Source organism: Megascapheus bottae, chromosome 30, assembly GCF_031878675.1.
Source record: "Megascapheus bottae isolate mThoBot1 chromosome 30, mThoBot2.hap1, whole genome shotgun sequence".
Classification (NCBI taxonomy): Eukaryota; Metazoa; Chordata; class Mammalia; order Rodentia; family Geomyidae; genus Megascapheus; species Megascapheus bottae.
This window is the reverse complement of record NC_143538.1, coordinates 500193-519231: the sequence shown is the minus strand read 5'-3', so window position 1 is coordinate 519231 and position 19039 is coordinate 500193. Positions and strand designations below refer to the sequence as shown.

The following is a 19039-nucleotide window of genomic DNA, read 5'->3' as shown; positions in this document are numbered from 1 at the left end:
AACGCGTATGTATTTGTACTGGGGCTTGAACCGGGGGCCTTGTTGCTCTTGCTTGGCTTTTCTGGCTCAAGGCTGCGGTTCTACCACTTGAGCCACAGCACCACTTGCACATGAGTTTCACAGATTCGTCTGCCGGGCTGGCTCTGAACCACGATCCTTAGATCTCAGCCTTCTGGGTAGCTGGGCTTCCAGGCGTGTGCCCCGTGCTGGGCTGTGAGGATCCTGGCGGCAGGGGCAGGCCTCAGGCTGGGGGTGGGCAGGGGAGTCCAGGTTCGCATGGCGCCCAGCTGTGCTGCCACTCTGCCTGGAGGCACTCACCATTCGCATCTTGGAGAAGTTGACCAGGCCGTCCTCGGTGTGGTTAGGCGTCCCCTCTTCGATGAAGGCCAGGTCAGTGAGGTACATGCCCAGGTAAGGGACGCAGGGTGGGTCACAACTGGGGAAGAGATGCGTTCACAAAGCTTGCGGACGCCGGCCTGCCCCCCCTCCCCTGCACGCTGGTCTGGCTGGCAGACAAAGCAGGGCGGGGGTGAGGGGTTCTTGTGTCCCAACTCTTGGGTATAGGGCCGAGGACTGAGGGGCTGGGCTGAGTGCCCCATCTTTTGGGGGCAGTGGGGTGACTCTGAATGGCCTCCGTCCCTGCACCCTGTACTTGGGGACGCTGTCTCTCTGCAGGGTCTACAGCCTCGCCCTTGGTGACTCCCCGGCCTGCCTGGAGCTCCTTTCCCTGTGCCATGCTGGCTTTTCTAGCTCTCCAGGGGCCTCTGAGGCCTCCTGTCCTCTCAGCACACATGGGGGTCAGGCAAAAGGGCGGTGTCCTTCACAGGCCAGAGTAAGAGCCGTGTGTGTGTGTGTGTGGTGTGTGTGTGTGTGTGTGTGTGTGGTAGGGAAGGGGGAAGTTCCATTTCCTCCCCTCGGAAAGTCTTGCTTGTGCTGGACTCTGGCTCACACCTGTCATCCTAGCTACTCAGGAGGCAGAGATCTAAGGATCTGGGTTCAAAGTCAACCAGGCAGGAAAAATCTGTGCGACACTTTTATTCATTTGACTACCAGAAGAGCTGTGGCTCAAGAGGTAGAGCACTAGCCTTGAGCTCAAAAGCTCAAGGACAGTGCCCTGGCCCTGAGTTCAAGCCCCAGGACTGGCAAAAAAAAAAAAAAAAAAGAAAATGAGTATATTATATTATTATCAAGCATTAATATCGAAACAGAATTTAATAGCCCCGATTTGTTTGGATCACATTTTAAGAATTGGAATCCTGTTTCTGTATTTACAGTAAATGTGCTAATGTTGCTACTGGAGAATAAGTGACTTAAATAAAAAATATTTTGTGTGTGCTGGTACTGGTGGCCTGGCGATTTTTTCTTAGATAATTTTTTTTTTTTTTTGCTCATGGCTGGTGCTACACCACTTGGGCCACACCTCCACTTCGGGCTTTTTGCTGTTGGAGATAATTGGAGATAAGGGTCTTTTTGAGTTTTCTGCCTGTGATCCCCTCACCTCAGCTCCCTGAGAAGCGAGGATTATAGGCTGAGCATCCGTGCCTGGCAAGCATGGGAAAGGAAAAGTATAATCGGTGTTAGGGAAACGGAGGATAGATGACTTGCTAATTTTCTTCTTCTCAAATTTTTAATTAAAAAAAAAAAACTCTCTGGCAGCTAACTTTAGGCCAGGCTGGCCTTGAACCGTGATCTTCTTAGTCTTCTGACCTGAAGTAGTTGGGATTACAAGAATGAGCCATGGTGCCCCGCTCTGAACCATGGACCCACAATCGTTGCTGTCAAGGTCCTGGGGTGGCAGGAGGGAGCCATGTGCCCACTTGTCGTGAAAAGATTGGTGGATGGGGGTGGCAGGACGCCTGTCTGTCTCGTAGGGTGCCCCATGCTGAGGAGAAGCCTGCAAGGCCTGAGGGTGGAGGTGCCTCCCTTTTTAAAACAAAAAATGATTTTTGCCAGTCCTGGGGCTTGAACTCAGGGCCTGAGCGCTGTCCTTGGACTTTCTCATGGCTAGCGCTCTGGCACTTGAGCCTCAGCACCACTTCTGGCTTTTTCTATGTATGTGGTACTGAGGAATTGAACCCGGGTCTTCATGCATGCGAGGTCGGCGCTCTGCCACGGGGCCACGCTCCAGTCCCATCCTGGCTTCTTTAGAACAAGAACAGGATCAAAGAGCAGGGAAGGTGGCTGGGACTAAGGCTGGTGCTGGGGCTTGAACTCTGGACCTCACATTCTCAGTGGGCTCTTTACTGCTCAAGGATGGCTTCAGCCACACCTCCAATTCCAGCTTTCCTCCGTTATCTGGAGATGGGTCTCACCTACTTTCTGCCTAGGCTGGCTTTGAACCCTGAGTCTTCCTGGTGTGAGCACTGGAGCCCGGCAGGGGAAGGTTGGTGCAGGGCGCTGGATGAGGGAGGCACTTACACAGCTGGGGCGGGCAGGGGACAGGCAGGAGGGGACGCAGACAGAATGGGCCAGGAGGCGTGAGGTGCAGCGTGAGGAGCGGATAGCACAGTGCTGGGCAGGGGCGGGCGGTGAGGAAGGCTCGGGGAGCCCGGGTGAGGAGGCAGCCCCGAGGCACAGATGGGAAACACTCTGAGGACACAAACAAAATGGCGATGGTCAGGCTGTGCAGGTGGACTGTGGGGATGGGGGACGGGGTGGAGGACGGAGGATGGGATCAGGGATGGGAGCACAGCAGGTGGGGAGGCCGGAGGACGAGTGCTGGCCAGGCGGGGTGGGCAGGACGTCAGGGCCGCTGTCAGGACTGCCCAGACTCCAGCTGCAGGACAGTGGGGTCCCCGTGGTGTGGGGTCTCTGGAGGAGGAGGGGAGGGGTGGCCAGGCTCTCCCAGGGCATCTTGGGGTTTCTGGAGGAGGGGGAAGGTAGCCCTTGGGTGGTGGCCCTCGGGAGAACACCCTGACAGCCACCAGACCGGGGGCTGAATTCTCATGGGCTGGGTTGGCCTTCTGACTTTGGCCGCCCTATCTTGACCTCAGGGAAGCTGGGTTACAGACATGAGCCACCACGCTGGAACCCATCTCAACACAAGAAAAAAGATGAGGAGGAGGAGGAAGGAAAAAGAAGGAAGATGAAGGAAGGAGGAGGAGGAAAAGAAGTGGAGAATGAGGAGGAGGAGGAAGAGGAGGTGGGAGGGGAGGAGGGGAGGAGGAGAGGGAGAAGGGGGAGAAAGAAGGAAAGAAGAGGAGGAGGAGAGGAAGAGGAGAAAGAGAAGGGGGAGGGGAGGAGGGGAGGAGGAGGGGGAGGAACCCCTCATCTCCAGAGCTGTGTTGCTCTCAGGGACTCCAGGGCCCCTTGTGTAACCCCCTCCCTTGGCAGTGCCACCATACCCTGTAATTTTCCTGGCAGCCGGTGGATGGCACAGCTGACTGGCCTTTGTGGTCTTGGAAGAATGGAGGGTGGTCTCGTGGGTGGACAATGGGACAGATGGACGGACGGATGGACGCACAGACAGACAGACAGACCTCCTGCTCTGTCATGGCATGGGGGGGTGTTTAAGCCCAACAAAATGATAGAGAACTTACTTTTTCAGGGCTTCTCTGAGATTCTTGAATCTGCCCTCGGACGACACAAGCTTCTGGAGCTTGTCGATCAGAGCTTTTGTCTGGAAGGAAGAGAGGTACTGAGTAACAGACGGAAACCAGGCTTCCATGGGGTCCCAGCTGCAAGGGGTTCTGGGGCTGCCTGGGCCAGGCAGCTCTTGACCATCCAGCCTGCTGAGGAGACAGGCCTGGTCCCCCCGCCACACACACACACACACACACACTGGCACACAGGAAGGGCTACAGTGTGCTGCAGCGTTCAAAACCGGGGTTCTGAGATCTGGTGGTCGAAGAGGCCACGCTGAGACTTCGCTGTGCCAGGAAACCCCACCCAAAGTTAGGAATCGAGAACAAGAATGAAGCCGGCCACTGTGGCTCTCGGCTGTCACCTGAGTTACTCAGGAGGCTGAGATTTGAGAGAATCACGGTTCAAAGCTAGCTCGGACAGGAAAGGCCATGAGATGCTTATCTTCGTGGAGCTGTGGCTCAGAGTGGTAGAGCACTTACCTTTGAGCATAAAAAGCTCGGGGACAGTCCCAGACCCTGAGTGTAAGCTCCAGGACAGACCAAAAAAAAAAAAAATGCATTAGCCAGCAAAACAGCCAGAAGTGGCCATGTGGCCCAAATGGTAGAGCACCAGTCTTGAGTGGAAAAAGCTAAGCAAGTGTGAGGCGTCCAAGCCCCGGGGGGAAAAAAAAAGGCAACCACAGCAAACAACAACAAAAACAAAACAAAACGAGATAAAACCCCAAAATACTGTAAAGCAGAAGACAGGGTAAAATTAGGGAGACAAAGAAAGTCAGGAGGCCTTCTTGGGAACGCGGGCTCTTCTTTGTCCATCCTGGAGCTTGAACGCTGAGCCTGTGTGGGTTCCTAAAATGTTTTGCTCAAGGCTGGTGTTCTACCACTTGAGCCATCAAACCCAGCTCCCATTTCCCACTTTTGAGGTTACTCTGTGTGTGTGTGTGTGTGTGTGTGTGTGTGTGTGTGTGTGTGTTGGTATGGGTCTTGAGTTCTTTGCTTGGCTTTATGGTACCTTTTCATTTGAACCAAATATCCACGTTCAGCTTTTTGCTAGTTAGTTCATGAATCTCATGGACTGTCCTACCCAGGCTGGCTTGGAACCACAATCCTTAGCTCTCAGCCTCTTGATTGGCTCGGATGACGGTGTGAGCTGCTTGTGCCTGATCTACTTTATTATTATTATTAGTAGTAGTAGTATTTCCACTCTGGAGCTTAATCTCAGGGTCTGGGCACTGTCCTTGAAGCTTCCTTTGCTCATGGTGTGCACTCTACCACTTGAGCCACAGCACCATTTCCAACTTTTTTTTTCCCCCAGCTTTTTTTTCTGTGTATGAGGTACCGAGGACTCGAACCCAGGGCTTCAAGCATGCTAGGCAAGTACTCTACCACTAGGCCATGCTCCCGGTCCTACGATTCCTATGGTGATTATTAATTATTCTCCTCCACCGATCTGGTACGGGGTCTCAGTGGACGTAGACCCCTGCCGCACCTGCTTGGAGACCTTGAGCCAGGTCTTCTTGAGCCGGAAGACGGCGCTGCGGTTCATGGAGGAGGTAATCTCCAGGACAGCGTTGTAGTTGTGCAGGCAGCGGCAGATATCAGCCACGGCCACCCACTTCTCGATGGCGTTCACGCGGGCCGTGACGTCCTCGCTGCGGATGATTTCAGACGCAATCAGGTTACTGATCTTTAAGCCCGTGCAACAGGACAAGAGAGAAAAGGGAAGAAAAGGAAAAGGGGTAAGAATCCTGAAGAACAATCGTTCCTTTCAGATAGAAGTGCTATGTGGAAAACCCTAAAAAAAAAAAAAATATATATATATATATAAATATATATACATATATATATGAACTAAAAGCCAATTCAAATGTATAAGGAAAAGAAAAATTAGAAATGAGTAATAATTAGGGCTGGGAGTTTGGCCTAGTGGTAGAGTGCTTGCCTAGCAGGCATGAAGACCTGGGTTTGATTTCTTGGTACCACATACATAGAAAAAGCCAGAAGGGGTGCTGTGGCTCAAGTGGTAGAGCTCTAGCCTTGAGAAAGCCCAAGGACAGTGCTCAGGCCCTGAGTTCAAGCCCCACAACAGACAGAAAGAAAAAAACCAAAACCAAAACCAAAACTTTACTACTAAGAAGCCTCACAAGTTTTTTTTTTTTTTTTTGGTAGGGGGTGATGGCTCTGGGGCTTGAACTTGGCCTAGGTGATGTCCCTGAGCTCTTCAGCTCAAAGTTCTACCACTTGAGCCACCGTGCTACTTCTGGTTTTCTGGTGGTTAAATGGAGATAAGAGTCTCACAGACTTTAGTGCCTGGGCTGGCTTTGAACTTTGATCCTCAGATCACAGCCTCCTGAGTAGCTAGATGACAGGTATGAGCCACCAGTGTTCGGCTGGGAAACACTTTTATTCCCAGCTTTTTGCTAGTTAATTGGAGATCAAGGTCTTGTGATTGTTCCTTCCCTGGGAAGGCTTTTTCTCCCCCCATCCCTGGCCTCCTCCCATCATGGGGCTTGAACTCAGGTCCTGGGCACAGTCCCTGAGCTATTCAGCTCAAGGCTAGCACTCTACCACTTAAGCCAAAGTGCCACTTCTGGTTTTCTGATGGTTCATTGGAGAGAAGAGTCTCATGGACTCTTGTGCTGGGGCTGGCTTTGAACTGCGACCCTCAGGTCTCTGCCTCCTTCTCAGTAGCTAGGATGGCAGGCGTGAGCCACTGTGCCTGTTTTGACTTGGAATCTTGTTTCGTATTTGTGTCATCCTTGCACAGGACTGAGAGTAGGGAGTGGCCGGGTGCAGGCCTGGAAGGCTGTTCTGTGGGCCAAGCTTCTGTGGACCCCTCCTTGATGTTGCAACACCCAGTCTTTCTTGTTTCGCTCTGGCTGCCAGGGACCTTCTGGGATGGGGTGAGTTCCTCTGCGGGCCTCTCCTGGCAGCCACGAGGGCCCCTGCCAGCCTGCTTATGGTAATGATCAAAGTCGGGAATAAATATTCCCAGGGGCAAAGATCTCAGGGAAATCACGCGCCTGGGATGAAGCAAGGCCCTGGGCTCAGGGCTTGGAGCACTGCCAAGTGTGGCAAGTTGCTAGGACAGGATTTTTTAAAAAATACAAATATATGTAATATGTATTATATATTATATTTTAAATGTTATAATTAAAAATATATAGTACCAGTTCTCAGCCATGAACTCAGAGCCAGGGTGTTTTCCCTTTAGGTTTTTTTTTTTTTTTTTTTCTGATAAATTGAAGTTCAGAGTCTCACAGACTTTCTAGCCCCAGCTGGCTGCAAAATGGGATCCTTAGAGCTCAGCCTCCAGAGGATTACAGGATTAAGCCATCAGCATCCTGGCTCTGTGATGCTTCTTTTTCTTTTTCTTCTGCCTTCTTCTTTCTATGCCTGGGCTTGAACTCAGGACCTGGGTGTAGTTCCTGAGCTTTTGGGTTGTACCACTTGAGCCACAGCACTTTTCTGGCCTTTTTGATGGTTCACTGGAAAAATAAGAGTCTCACAGATTTTCCTGCCTGGGTTGGCTTTGAACTGCAATCCTCAGGTCTCAGCCTTCTGAGTAGCTGGGATTATAGACGGGAGCTACTGGCACCCAACTCCCAACTCTTGTATTTTTTTTTTTTGGTATTTTCCCCAAAAAAGATTCCTGAGAGTGGTTGTTTGCATTTGTATGTGTGTGTGTGTGTGTGTGTGTGTGTGTGTGTGTGTGTGCATGTGTGTATAATGTCCTGGTAGCTGGGTGCTCGTCTCTTAGATGCTTTCACAAGGGACCAATCTTACTCTTTATTAAAGTCACGGGGTGGGTGGGGCTGGGGCCAGAGCAGCAGGTTCTCAGGAGGCTGAGGTTTAAGGACCACAGTTCAAAGCCAGCCCCAGTCCATGAGACTCTTTCTCTCTCATGAACTAGCAAAAAGCCAGAAGTGGAGATGTGGTTTAAATAGAAGAGCTCCAGCCTTAAGCCCAAAAGTCAAGTGACAGCAAAAGGCCCTGAGTTCAAGCCCCAGTTCCTCTCCTGCCCCCCCAAATCAGCAAGGCAGGGGAAGTCTTTCTTTTTTCCACTGCTGCGATGTTTCCACAATCAACCCATTTAACAGACGGCGACACGAGGCGGGTGGCTGGGCTGGGGCTCGAGACGGGATCTGGGTGGATGGACTCGCGGGTACTCACGTCATTGAAGTGCTTGGTGGTTTTCATTATGTAAGGCGTCCGCTCATTCTTCTCTAGCTTCATCCAGCCCTGGCCAAAAAACTCCCTGTGGGGACAGAAGGCCTGGGTTAGGTCGGCCTCACAAAATGATGCTGCCATTTGGTGAAATTTTGTGTCATTTCTGGGTTTTGCACTCAGGGTTCAGGGCCTGGGGTGCTGTCCCTTAGCTTTTAAAAAAAAAATTTTTTTTTTCCAGTCCTGGGCTTTCACTCAGGGCCTGAGCACTGTCCTTGGACTTTCTCAAGGCTAGAGCTCTACCACTTGAGCCTCAGCACCACTTCTGGCTTTTTTCTATGCCTGTGGTACTGAGGAATCGAACCCGGATCTTCATGCATGCTAGGCAAGCACTTTAGCCACTAGGCCAAACTCCTGGCCCTGGTGTTTGTTTGTTTTTCTTTCCAGTCTAATGTTCTACCACTTAACCCACACCTCCACATCTGGCCTTTTGCTCCTTGATTGGAGATCAGGAGTCTCATGGCTTTTCCTGCCTAGGCTCTGGCTTCTACCTCCGACCCTCAGATCTCAGCCTCCTGAGTGGCTGAGATGACTGGTGTAAGCTGGCCTCTCCACGTGTGAGTATAGACACGCACGCTCTGGATCTCTAGAATTAGGGACTGGATTGGAGATGCTCCTGGAAACGTCTATGTATGTGACGCTATGAGGAGGGGAATTGAGCTGCTCGGGGATGGCTTGAGGATGTCTGAGGGGGCGGGGGTGAGGGTGACACCCACTCACTCGTAAGGAATCTTCTTGAAGACCAGGTGGTCCAGCAGTGTCAGCTGCTCTGCAATCTCCAGGGCTGAGTGGTTTTCAAAAGGCTCAGCCTTCACGCCCTCGGCCTGTGAAAGCCAAGCATGGAGTCAGGCCGCTCAGCTCGGCTCTGGTGGATGGAGCGTGAGGAAGGCACAAGGCCTGCCTGGTGTGCGAGGGGCCTGTCACTGTGCAGGAAGCTGCTGTCACCCCAGCATACATGTAAAGTCGCCCACTGGCCCCCAGTGGCTCCAGTCATCTGACTCTCGCTTTACAGCCTAGCTGGCTCAATGTAATGTCCTTTTTATCCATCATCCACCCATCCATCTCTCCACGCCCCCATCTACTCACCTACCTGTCTGTCCATTCACCCACCCATCCATCTTTGTTAAGATCTGAAGTGCTTCACTACTTTAACCAACTCCCCCAGCCCTTTTCATTTATCTATCTGCCTGCCTGCCTGCCTGCCTATCTACCTACCTATCTATCTATCTATCTATCTATCTATCTATCTATCTATCTATCTATCTACCTACCAACCAACCTACCTACCTACCTACCTATCTATCTATCTATCTATCTATCTATCTATCTATCTATCTATCTATCTATCTATCTATCTATCTAACTATCTACCTACCAACCAACCTACCTACCAACCTACCTACCTACCTACCTACCTACCTATCTTGCTGGTCCTGGGCCTTGAACTCTGGGCCTAGGCACTGTCCGTAAGCTCATTTTGCTCCAGGCTAGCACTCTACCCCTGCAGCTATGGCTCCACTTCTGGCTTTTTCAGTGATTAATTGGAGGTAAGAGATTCATGGAATTTCCTGCGTGGGCTGGCTTCAAACCTCGATCCTCAGATCTCAACCTCCTGAGTAGCTAGTGTCACAGTCGTGAGCCACTGGTACCTGGCCACTTCAGTTATTTTTCAAATAAGATCTCACTTGCGCCCCGGGCCAGCGCCGGCTCCCCAATCCTCTGGAGTAGCTGGTGAGCTGGTACTGGAGGTATCATAGCAGGTTCACCTTGCATTGCCGTTCCAAAGCCACTAGCAGGGATGTTTAGCTCTTGGGACAATGTTCTTGTCCTGGGCCCTGAAGACAAGCACCCAGCCCCAGTGTCCTGCTGTTATGACCCAGAGCCCCTGGGTCAGCGGTCAACACCATCTCTAAGGGTATTCACATCTGGCCTTCTTTCTTTTCTTTTTGTTTCAGTCCTGGAGCTGGAACTCAGGGGCTAGGCACTGTCCCTGAGCACTTCAGCTCAAGGCTAGCTCTCTACCACCTGAGCCAAAGTGTGACTTCCAGTTTTCTGGTGGTTCACTGGGGATAAGAGTCTCATAGACTCATGCCCTGACTGGTTTTGAACTGCGATCCTCAAATCTCAGCCTCTCGGTAGCTAGGATGCCTGGCTCAGTGTGATCTCATGTGGCTATGGACTCTGTTGTTCTAATTTAGTGCAGATGGGGTGCTGGTCAGCTCTAATCTAATCTGACATTGGGCCTCGTATGAAAGAGAAATGTGGCCGCAGACAGACAGACAGACAGACAGACACAGAGGGAAGATGATGCAGATGCAGGGAGAAAATGGCTCTTCAGTCATGGATGGGGAGATGGGAGTGCTGTGGCCTGAGCTGAGGGGAGTGGGGGCTCTCAGAAGCTGGGTGAGGTGAAGGACTCCCCCCCCCCCGGCCTATGGAGAGTTCAAGACCCTGCCACGCTCTTCCTGCCCCATGTCTGATGTCTGGTCTCTGGAATTATAATGGATTGGCTGTGCTGGCATCTGAGCCATGGGTGTGGTGGCACTGGGTGGCCACTGGCCCTGGGTAGCCATGGGTGGGAGGGCACGAGGGCGGGGGCGAGCCAGGGGCGCCAGCCGTTCTGCTCACCATCTGTATGATCTCCTCCAGGGTGATCTGGTTGTCTCCCGGTTCCTCCTGCGTCAGAGTCCTGGGGGACAGGAAGGAGGTGAACCCCAGCCTAACCCCAGACACCCCGCTTCCCCAGCCCAGGCACGCGATGCCTGCTCGGCTGCCCCACACCTCCAACCCTGACCAGTGTCCTTGCCAGTTGGGAGTTCCCGCCCGTCACCCCAGCTGCTCGGGAGGCTGAGATCTGAGGATCAGGGTTTGAAGCCAGCCCAGGCAGGAAAGTCGGTGAGACTTTTAGGTCCAATTAACCAGCAAAAAACTGGAAGTGGCACTGTGGCTAAGTGGTAAAGCACCAGCGCTAAGTGAAAAAATTAGGGACAGGATGCAGGCCCTGAGTTCGAGCCCTGGGACTGGCACTCCATCCCACTCTAACCTCTTCCAGAGCCCCCTCTCCCTCCTCCCTCACAGATCTGTTCCTTCTGGCTCTTCTGGCTCTCCTGTCCGTGGGGACAAGCTCCAACAGAACTTTCTACAGTGAGGAATGGAGTGGCTGTGGTGTCCAGTGAGCCTAGGCCTTCAGGAGATCACGGTCTGGTGGTGGGATGGACAGATGCCCAGCCTGGTCTGCCATGTCCCTGTCTGGTGTCTTCCTGAACGACCCCTGCTCATGTCCCTGGCCAGTGGGTCTAGGAGAATCAGGTTTACCTGACGATGTTGGCTGCCGCCTTTCGTTCCTGAGTCAGGAGTTCAGGGTCATGCATGACCTCTTCCAGGAAGCCGATCACCTTGCACTTGAGCGCCTTGTTGGTTTCAAAGTCCTGTGGGGAGCCGGAAGGGGCTGGGGTTGGTATTTCTCTGCCGTCCCACAGTGCTCTGGGCCTGGCAGCAGACGGGAGAGGTTGTTTCTAGTCCTGTGCCATCCCCCACACAAGGAAGGCCTTTTTATTTTTTTTGGTGCCAGTCCTGGGGCTTGAACTCAGGGCCTGGGCACTGCCCTGAGCTCTTCTGCTCAAGGCCAACGCTCTATCATGTTGAGCCACAGCACCACTTCTAGTTTTCTGGTAGCTCGTTGGAGATGAGAGTCTTACAGACTGTCTGGGCTGGCTTTGAACCGTGATCCTCAGATCTCAGCTTCCTGAGTAGCTGGGATGACGGGCGTGAGCCACCAGGGCCAGGCTCACAGGAAGACCTTGAGACTCTGAGGTAGGCCTCTGTGTCCCAGGCCACCTGAGGTGGGGTGACCCCTCCTTCTGTGGGGTAACTGTCCTGGGGAATCTGGGAAGGTCCTTCTGAGGACATGGTGACGCCCTTGGGCTTCTCCTTTTGACCCCCTGGTTGTCCGTGGGAAATGCCAGGCGGCTGGTTCCTGTATGGGGCATTGAAGCCGCTGGGGCTGGGTGTGAGCAGGGGTGTGTGAGCAGGGGTGTGTGAGCAGGGTGTCCTCACCTGCGAGTGCTTGGAGACCCAGTGTCGCAGCACATTAAGCACGCGATTCGTCGCTGCCCGGCGGATCACAAACTCCTTGTCTCCGTTCCGTTGGTCGGGGGGGAACCCTGCTGGGGGGGTGGGGGGGTTGTGGGGAGGGGGATGAGTCTCAGGCTGTCTTTCCCAGGCTGGCTTTGAACCGTGATCCTCAGATCTCAGCCTCCTGAGTAGCTGGGGTGACCAGTGTGAGTTACCAGCGCCAGTGTTAATCAACACCCAGCACAGGGCCCTGCTGTCACCCCGTGCCTGGGGGGGGGGTCTGCATTTGTACCTGCGCTGGCCAGCGACACCCGGCGGTACTTCTCCTTGTTTGGGGTTCCTTCGTTGGCTCCAGCAGTTGCTATGGCGAAGGCAGAGGCGGCAGACAGGGCACTGCGGCTGCTGTCCAGCTCCCGACACGAGGTCTTCACCACTCCGTTGTTGTAGGAAAAAAGGGGGAACTCTGCGAAGAGGAGGGGCTCCATTCTTAGCCACTCCAGGTCCACCCCAGGGGCAGGCCCAGAGCCAGGGCTCACGCCTGTCATCCCAGCTGCTCAGGAGGCTGAGATCTGGGCATCACAGGTCAAAGCTAGCCCAGGAAAGTCCATGAGACTTTTTGTTTTGGTCAGTCATGGGGGCTTGAACTCTGGGCCTGGGCGTTGTCTCAGCTCTTCAGCTTAAGGCTAGCACTCTACCACTTGAGCCACAGTGCCACTTCTGGTTTTCTGGTGGTTCACTGGAGGTAAGAGTCTCATGGACCTTTCTGCCTGGGCTGGCTTTGAACCATGATCCTCAGATCTCAGCCTCCTGAGTAGCTGAGATTATAGGTGTGAGCCACCAGCACCCGGCCAGCCTTTTTCATAACAGGTTCTGAGAGAACCCAGGCGCTCTGTAACTCACACCTATAATCTCAGCTACTCAGGAGGCTGAGATCTGAGGACCAAGGTTCAAAGCCAGCCTGGGCAGGGAAATCCATGAGACTCTTATTTCTAATGATTCACTAGAAAACCAAAAGTGGTACTGTGGCTCAAATGGTACAGTGTTAGCCTTGAGCTGAAGAGCTCAGGAACAGTACCCAGGCCTCCAGTTCAAGCCCCATGACTGACACAGGCAGACATACACAAAGAGGCTGTAGCTGGGCACCAGAGCAAACCGTAGATTACAGCCTGCATTCTATCAGGATTCAGAAAAGCCAGGCACCAGTGGCTCATGTCTGTCACTCTACCTACCAGGGGACAGATCTGAGGATGTTGGCTGGAGGCCAGCCCAGGCAGGAAAGTCTATGAGATTCCAATCTCCAACAAATCAGCAAAAAGCTGAAGTGGAGGTGTGGTTCAAGTGGTAAAGTACCAGCCTTGAGTGGAAAAATGAAGGGGCGGCCCTTAGTCCCTGGATTAAGGCCCCAGTACTGGCACGTGCACCACACACACACACACACACACACACTCCCAGGACACACGTCTATCCCAGCCCTCCCAGGAGGAAGCCAGAAACCCTGCTCTGCCACTGAATCAGCTGATTAAGCTAGTTCCAGCCTCCAGTCGTGGGTGGTTTCCTGGGGTCCAGGCAGAAAAACAGAATCTACCCAGCCTACATTCCAGCACCCACAGCCTCGGGGTTGTGAAAGAGTCACTCAACAGCCCACAGGAGTCACTCATAAAACGCTCGGAGCCAGGCACGGTGGCTCATACCTGGAGCCCAAGAGGCTGAGAGCAGAGGGATCCAGTGGGAAGCCGCCCAGGGAAGAAAGTCTGGGAGACTCTTATCTCCAGTTATGCAACAAAAAGTCAGAAGTAGATATCTGGCTCAAGTAGTAGAGCACTTGCCCTGAGTGGAAAAGTCAAGGGGGACTTTTGGCCCCCGAGTTCAAACCCCAGAACCAGCACAAGACAGAATACTACAAAACCATACCCAGACCTGGGGGGTCCGGAAGCCCCCCAACCTTGGGAATCCTAACCCGTACCTGAAGAGTTTTTGTTTTTGACGGATTTTGGTGTGGTTGGAGATTTGGTTGGCGATGTCTCGGTGTCGCCTTCGTCACTCTGGCTCTGGCCACCGTCAGACTCTTCTCTCACGGAGACTTCTGAGTCTGGCAGGAAAGACAGACAGATTTCCATTCTTAAGTTATTCTTCCATCTGCCCATTCCTGTCTACAAGTTCTCACAGTCAAGCAGAGCTGTCAGCGCCATACCGGAGGAAGGTAAGGCCTTATCAAAACCTTTCACATCACCCAGAAACCTGGGGACACTCCAATATGCTGCCTGTCTAGCAGGACTTCTCTGGATTTTTTTTTCCCCTCCCTCTCTCCCTCTCTCCCTCCCTTTGTGTTGGTACTGGGATAAGAGTGTAGAAAACCTAATAAAAGAATAAGAGTTGTGGGGCCGGGAGTTTGGCCTAGTGGTTAAAGTGCTTGCCTAGCATGCATGAAGACCCGGGTTTGATTCCTCGGTACCACATACATAGAAAAAAGTCAGAAGTGGTGCTGAGGCTCAAGTGGTAGAGCTCTAGCCTTGAGAAAGTCCAAGGACAGTGCTCAGGCCCTGAGCTCAAGCCCAGGACTGGCAAAAAAAAAAAAAAAAAAAAAAAAAGAATAAGAGTTGTAGTAATAATAAAACAATAACAATAATACACTGGGTTGAGAAGTTGTGGCACAAGCAGGAAGAAGGGCTGAAGAAATCACTGTAACAGTGGGGAATACAATCCATGTTCAAGAATGAACAGACGCTGGTGGCTCACGCCTGTCATCCCAGCTACTCAGGAGGCCGAGTTCTGAGGATTGAGGTTCAAAGCCAGCCTGGGCAGGGAAGTCTGTGAGATTCTTATCTCCAATGAACCAGCAAAAAAAGTCTGAAGTGGCGCTGTGGCCCAAACAGGAGAGCAACTAGCCTTGAGCAAAAAAGCTCAAGGACAGCGCCTAGGCTCTGAGTTCAAGCCCCATCACTGATTGAAAAAAATAGGTCTCGTAGACTTCCCTGTCTGGGCTGGGTTTGAACTTGGATCCTCGGCTCTCAGCCTCCTGCACAGCAGGGATGACAGTTAGGAGCCACGGGAGCCCCATTTGGAGCCATGGGTCTGTAAGAACCCCAGAACCAGCCAGAGCCCCCCCTCCCCAGAGGCTCAGCCCACTCTGGGGGGGGCTCACTCTGCTTGCAGACGGGCGCTGCCTCCTCTGGTTTCTCCGGGGCTGTGTCGCCGTCGTCTGGGATCTTGCTGGCGAAGCTGCTGGCCACGTAGAGCTTGCTGGTGTCCAGCGGGGCCTTGCTGAAGGGCGCCATGGTGGAGTACACGCCCGAGTAGCCGTTGGGGCTGCAGCTGAGGGCGGCCAGGTCGAGTGCCTTGCCGCCCGTGATGATGGGGATGTTGAGGGACAGTTTCCGCCGGCGACTGGGCGATGACTTGCTGATGGCCAGCGGGGGTGGCGAGGAGAACTTGCGGGTGGCGCGGGGGGATTTGGGGGGCTCGCCGTACAGAAGTTTGTTGCTCTGGCCGCTGGCGAACAGCAGTTCCAGAGACCTGGAGGGCGGGGGGGGGGCGGTCAGTGTGAGGTCTGGGCACCCCTGAGTCCACTTCCGGTCCCAGGCAGGGCTGGGGGGGGTAGGGACAGTGGGGTCATGCTTCTGATCTCAGAAATTGGGGGGAGGTCTGATAGTCGCAGCAGTAGCCACGTGCTTCAAGCTTGGGGGCCTAGCGATTGTATGTACAGAACTTTTGTTTTTGCCAGTCGTGGGGCTTGAACTCAGGGCCAATGCACTGTCCTTGGGTTTTGAGCCACAGCACCAATTCTGGCTTTTTCTACATATGTGGTACTGAGGAATGGAAACCAGGGCTTGGTGCATGCTAGGCAAGCACTCTACCACTAAGCCATACTTCCGGCCCAGTACTTTTCTTTTTGTGCCAGTATTGAGACTTGAATTCAGGACTTGACGTCTGTCCCTGAGTATGGCCCTCTGCCACTTGAGAAACAACTCTACTTCTGGCTTTTGGGGTGGGTTCAGCAGTGATAGGAATCTGACACTCTCCTGCCCTGCTTGGCTTTGAAGAGCGATTCCTAGATTTCAACCCCCTGAGCAGCTGGGATTACAGGCGTGAGCCACTGTGCTTGGCCTACATACGGAATCTTGCTCAGGGGGGTGGTGGGGGGAGACTTTTTGTGTGGGGGGCTATTAGATGCTCTATTTTCTGAATCCCTCTGGTCCATGCCAGCATCTGGCCTGATCTGCACAACATCCCTCCATCCTGCATGAGAACTAAGTTCACCTTTGTACCCACTCTCATTCTTAGAGCTGTCCTGAGGGACAGTGGAGGCGCCAAGACAGGAAGTGACTCACCCAGCGCCTCCAACTCTTAACCCAGCGTCCTCCCTTGAGGGGCCTGATGTGGAAATGTGGTTTGGGAGTGGGGTGGGAAGGCGAGCCTGAGAGCCCAGCAGTCCTGAGACCGGGGATTGAGATTTGAAGCCAGCCCCAGGTAGGAAAGCTCAGGAGACACTTCCGTTTTGTCCGGGCTGTGGGGCTTGAATTCAGGGCCTAGGAACTGTCCCTGAGCACTTTCTCTGGAGGCTAGCACTTTACCATTTAGAGCCAACGCTCTGCTTCTACCACTTTGAGTGGTCTCACAAGGACTTTTCTGCTTAGGCTGGTCTTGAACTGCGATCCTCAGATCTCAGTCTCTCATGTAGCTGGGATCAGAGGCGTGAGCCACCGGCGCCCACCACGAGAGTTTGACCTTCAGTGAAGCTATGGCTTAAGTGGTAGAGTGCTAGCCTTGAGCGCAAAGGCCAAGTGAGAGTGTGAGGCCCAGGGGTTCAGATCCCAATACTGGTAGACAAAGTGCCTTGGCCTCTCCGGGCTCCAGCTGAGCTATAATGGTGCCGACAGGAAGGCTGGCAGGAAGGTCAGGATGACCTCTTCCCCTCCCCCCCCCCCATCCCCGCCAGATTCCTTCAGTGCCCCTCAAAAGGCTCCTTCCTCTCACAGCAGGCTGTGTCTACGCAGAGAGTGCATATGCTCCTGTCTAGCATTCTCTGTTCAAGGCTGGCATTCTACCACTTGAGCCACATCTCCACCCCTGGCTCTTTGGTAGTTCATTGGAGCTGAGAGGCTCACGGATTTTCCTGCCTGGGCCGGCTTTGAACCACGATCCTCAGAGCTCAGTCTCTTGTGTAGCTGGATGAAGGGGTGAATGACCAGAGCCTGCCACTTCCCTTTGCTTTCTCTCTCTCTTTTTTCCTTCCTTCCATTGAAGCATGGGGCTGGGCTCTCTACTCCTGGAAGAGGCCAAATGGAAAGAGGAAAAAAGAGAGCACGAGTGCTCCCCAAACTTTTCCCACCAGAGCAGGGGAGCTCGAGCAGCCCAGCAGTCCTCCCTGGTCTGGGCTGGGGGAAGGGGAGTACCGGGCTCCTTCAGGAGTTATTTGTATTTTTTGGCAATACAAGAGTCTGAACTCATAGTATCTTGCTTGCTAGCTAGGTGCTCTACCACTTGAGCCACACCTCCACCTCCAACGTTTTGCTGGTTAGCTGGAGGTTCAATCTCAATCCTCAGCTCTCAGCTTCTGGACCACTGTGATTACAGGTGTGAGCCACCAGTACCTGACTTGCCTTGGTTATTTTTTTTTTTTTACCAGTCCTGGGCTTTGAACTCAGGGCCTGAGCACTGTCCTTGGACTTTGTCAAGGCTAGAGCTCTACCACTTGAGCCTCAGCACCACTTCTGGCTTTTTTCTATGTATGTGGTACCGAGGAATCGAACCCGGGTCTTCGTGCATGCTAGGCAAGCACTTTAACCACTAGGCCAAACTCCCGGCCCCATGTCGCGGTTGTTTTTGCTATCTCATGTTTTGCTTGAGCGGGTCTGGACCCCAGTCCTTCTACCTACTGCCTAAGTAGCTGAGATCACAGGCATAAACCACCACGCTTGGCTCGTTTGTGAGATTGGGTCTCACTAAGTTTCTGCCTGCAGAGGCTGGTCTTGAACTCTGATCTTTTGGATCTCAGCTTCCTGAATCGCCACGATTGCAGAGTCCCCAGCCTCCCGGCCTCTCGGGGCCCACCTGGCGGGGATAGCGCTGATGGGCTTCCGGTAGATGGTGATGAGCTTGTCCAGAACCACGACGGCCGTGGTGAAGACGCGGTAGGAGTGCAGGAAGGTGTTGAGAAAGTCGATGCTCAGGAAGCGCAGGTCCGTCAGCCGCTCCAGCAGCCGCTCCACGCTGGCGTAGCGGATCTGCAGCACTTTGCACGAGTTCATTGTCTTGCTGAAGCGAATGTCCACGTCGTCGCAGTACAACGAGGCGTCTGACCTGCGCAGGGGAGGCGGGGAAGGGGGGGGGGGGCTTATCAAAGGCTGGGGCCATGGTAGAGTCATCTCCGCCCCAGTGACAGCCACAGAAGGCCTAAGAAGCAAGGGGGGCTTTCCACCGCGGGTGGCTCACGCCTGTCATCCCTGCTACTCAGGTGGCTGGGATCTGAAGGATCAGGGTTCAAAGCCAGCCCAGGAAAGGAAAGTCCATGAGACTCTTCTGTCCGAGGAACCACAAGAAAACCAGAAGTGGTGCTGTGGTTCAATGGTAGAGTGCTAGCCTGGGGTGAAAAAAAAAATATGGACAGTGCCCAGGCCCTGAGTTCAAGTCCCAGAACTGCTTAAAACCAAGGGGAAAAAGAAACATCCCAAATGTCTAGCAGCTGGTAAACAGACACATAAAATGTGTTATATCCATATAGGTCCTCCCTCCTTTTTCTCCCCCTTGCCAGTCCTGGGGCTTGAACTCAAGGCCTGGGCATTGTCCCTGAGCTTCTTTTGCTCTATTTGAGCCACAGCACCACTTCTGGTTTTTTTCTGTGTATGTGGTACTGAGGAATAGAACCCAGGACCTCATGCGTGCTAGGCGAGCCCTTTAGGCCACCCTCCCAGCCCAGCTTCAGCCCCTTGAGTGTAGGGCTTACAGACATACACCACCAGACCTAGCTACTTCTGGATAGGAGTGGCCAGCCATCACTGTTGTCTCGTGGTCCAGGGAGTGGTCAGTGCAGTGGCTTTTACACCCAGGGCTGGGGCTCTGTCACTTGAGTTATAACTCCATAGTCGGCTTTTTGCTGGTTAACTGGAGCTGATGAGTCTGATGGACTTTCCTGCCTGGGCCAGCACTGTACCATGAGC

At 53.3% G+C, this 19039-nt stretch overlaps 1 protein-coding gene across 2 annotated transcripts in view; it reads right to left on the bottom strand.

Moving 5' to 3' along the window:
* The window catches only part of Rasgrf1 (Ras protein specific guanine nucleotide releasing factor 1), a 61088-nt gene that overhangs the window by 2377 nt on the left and 39672 nt on the right, over positions 1-19039 (bottom strand). Inside the window, exons 14-25 of one of the 2 annotated variants that reach the window (XM_090321785.1) lie at positions 17934-18182; positions 15025-15395; positions 13846-13971; positions 12175-12345; positions 11865-11974; positions 11124-11236; positions 10437-10497; positions 8529-8632; positions 7755-7839; positions 5071-5268; positions 3540-3619; positions 319-436 (exon numbers count right to left, since the gene is read on the bottom strand). In XM_090321785.1, coding sequence (XP_090177911.1) covers positions 319-436; positions 3540-3619; positions 5071-5268; positions 7755-7839; positions 8529-8632; positions 10437-10497; positions 11124-11236; positions 11865-11974; positions 12175-12345; positions 13846-13971; positions 15025-15395; positions 17934-18182 — 1786 coding nt within the window. The remainder of the gene's footprint in view (positions 1-318; positions 437-3539; positions 3620-5070; positions 5269-7754; positions 7840-8528; positions 8633-10436; positions 10498-11123; positions 11237-11864; positions 11975-12174; positions 12346-13845; positions 13972-15024; positions 15396-17933; positions 18183-19039) is intronic. The other variant, XM_090321786.1, reaches the window with a different exon arrangement.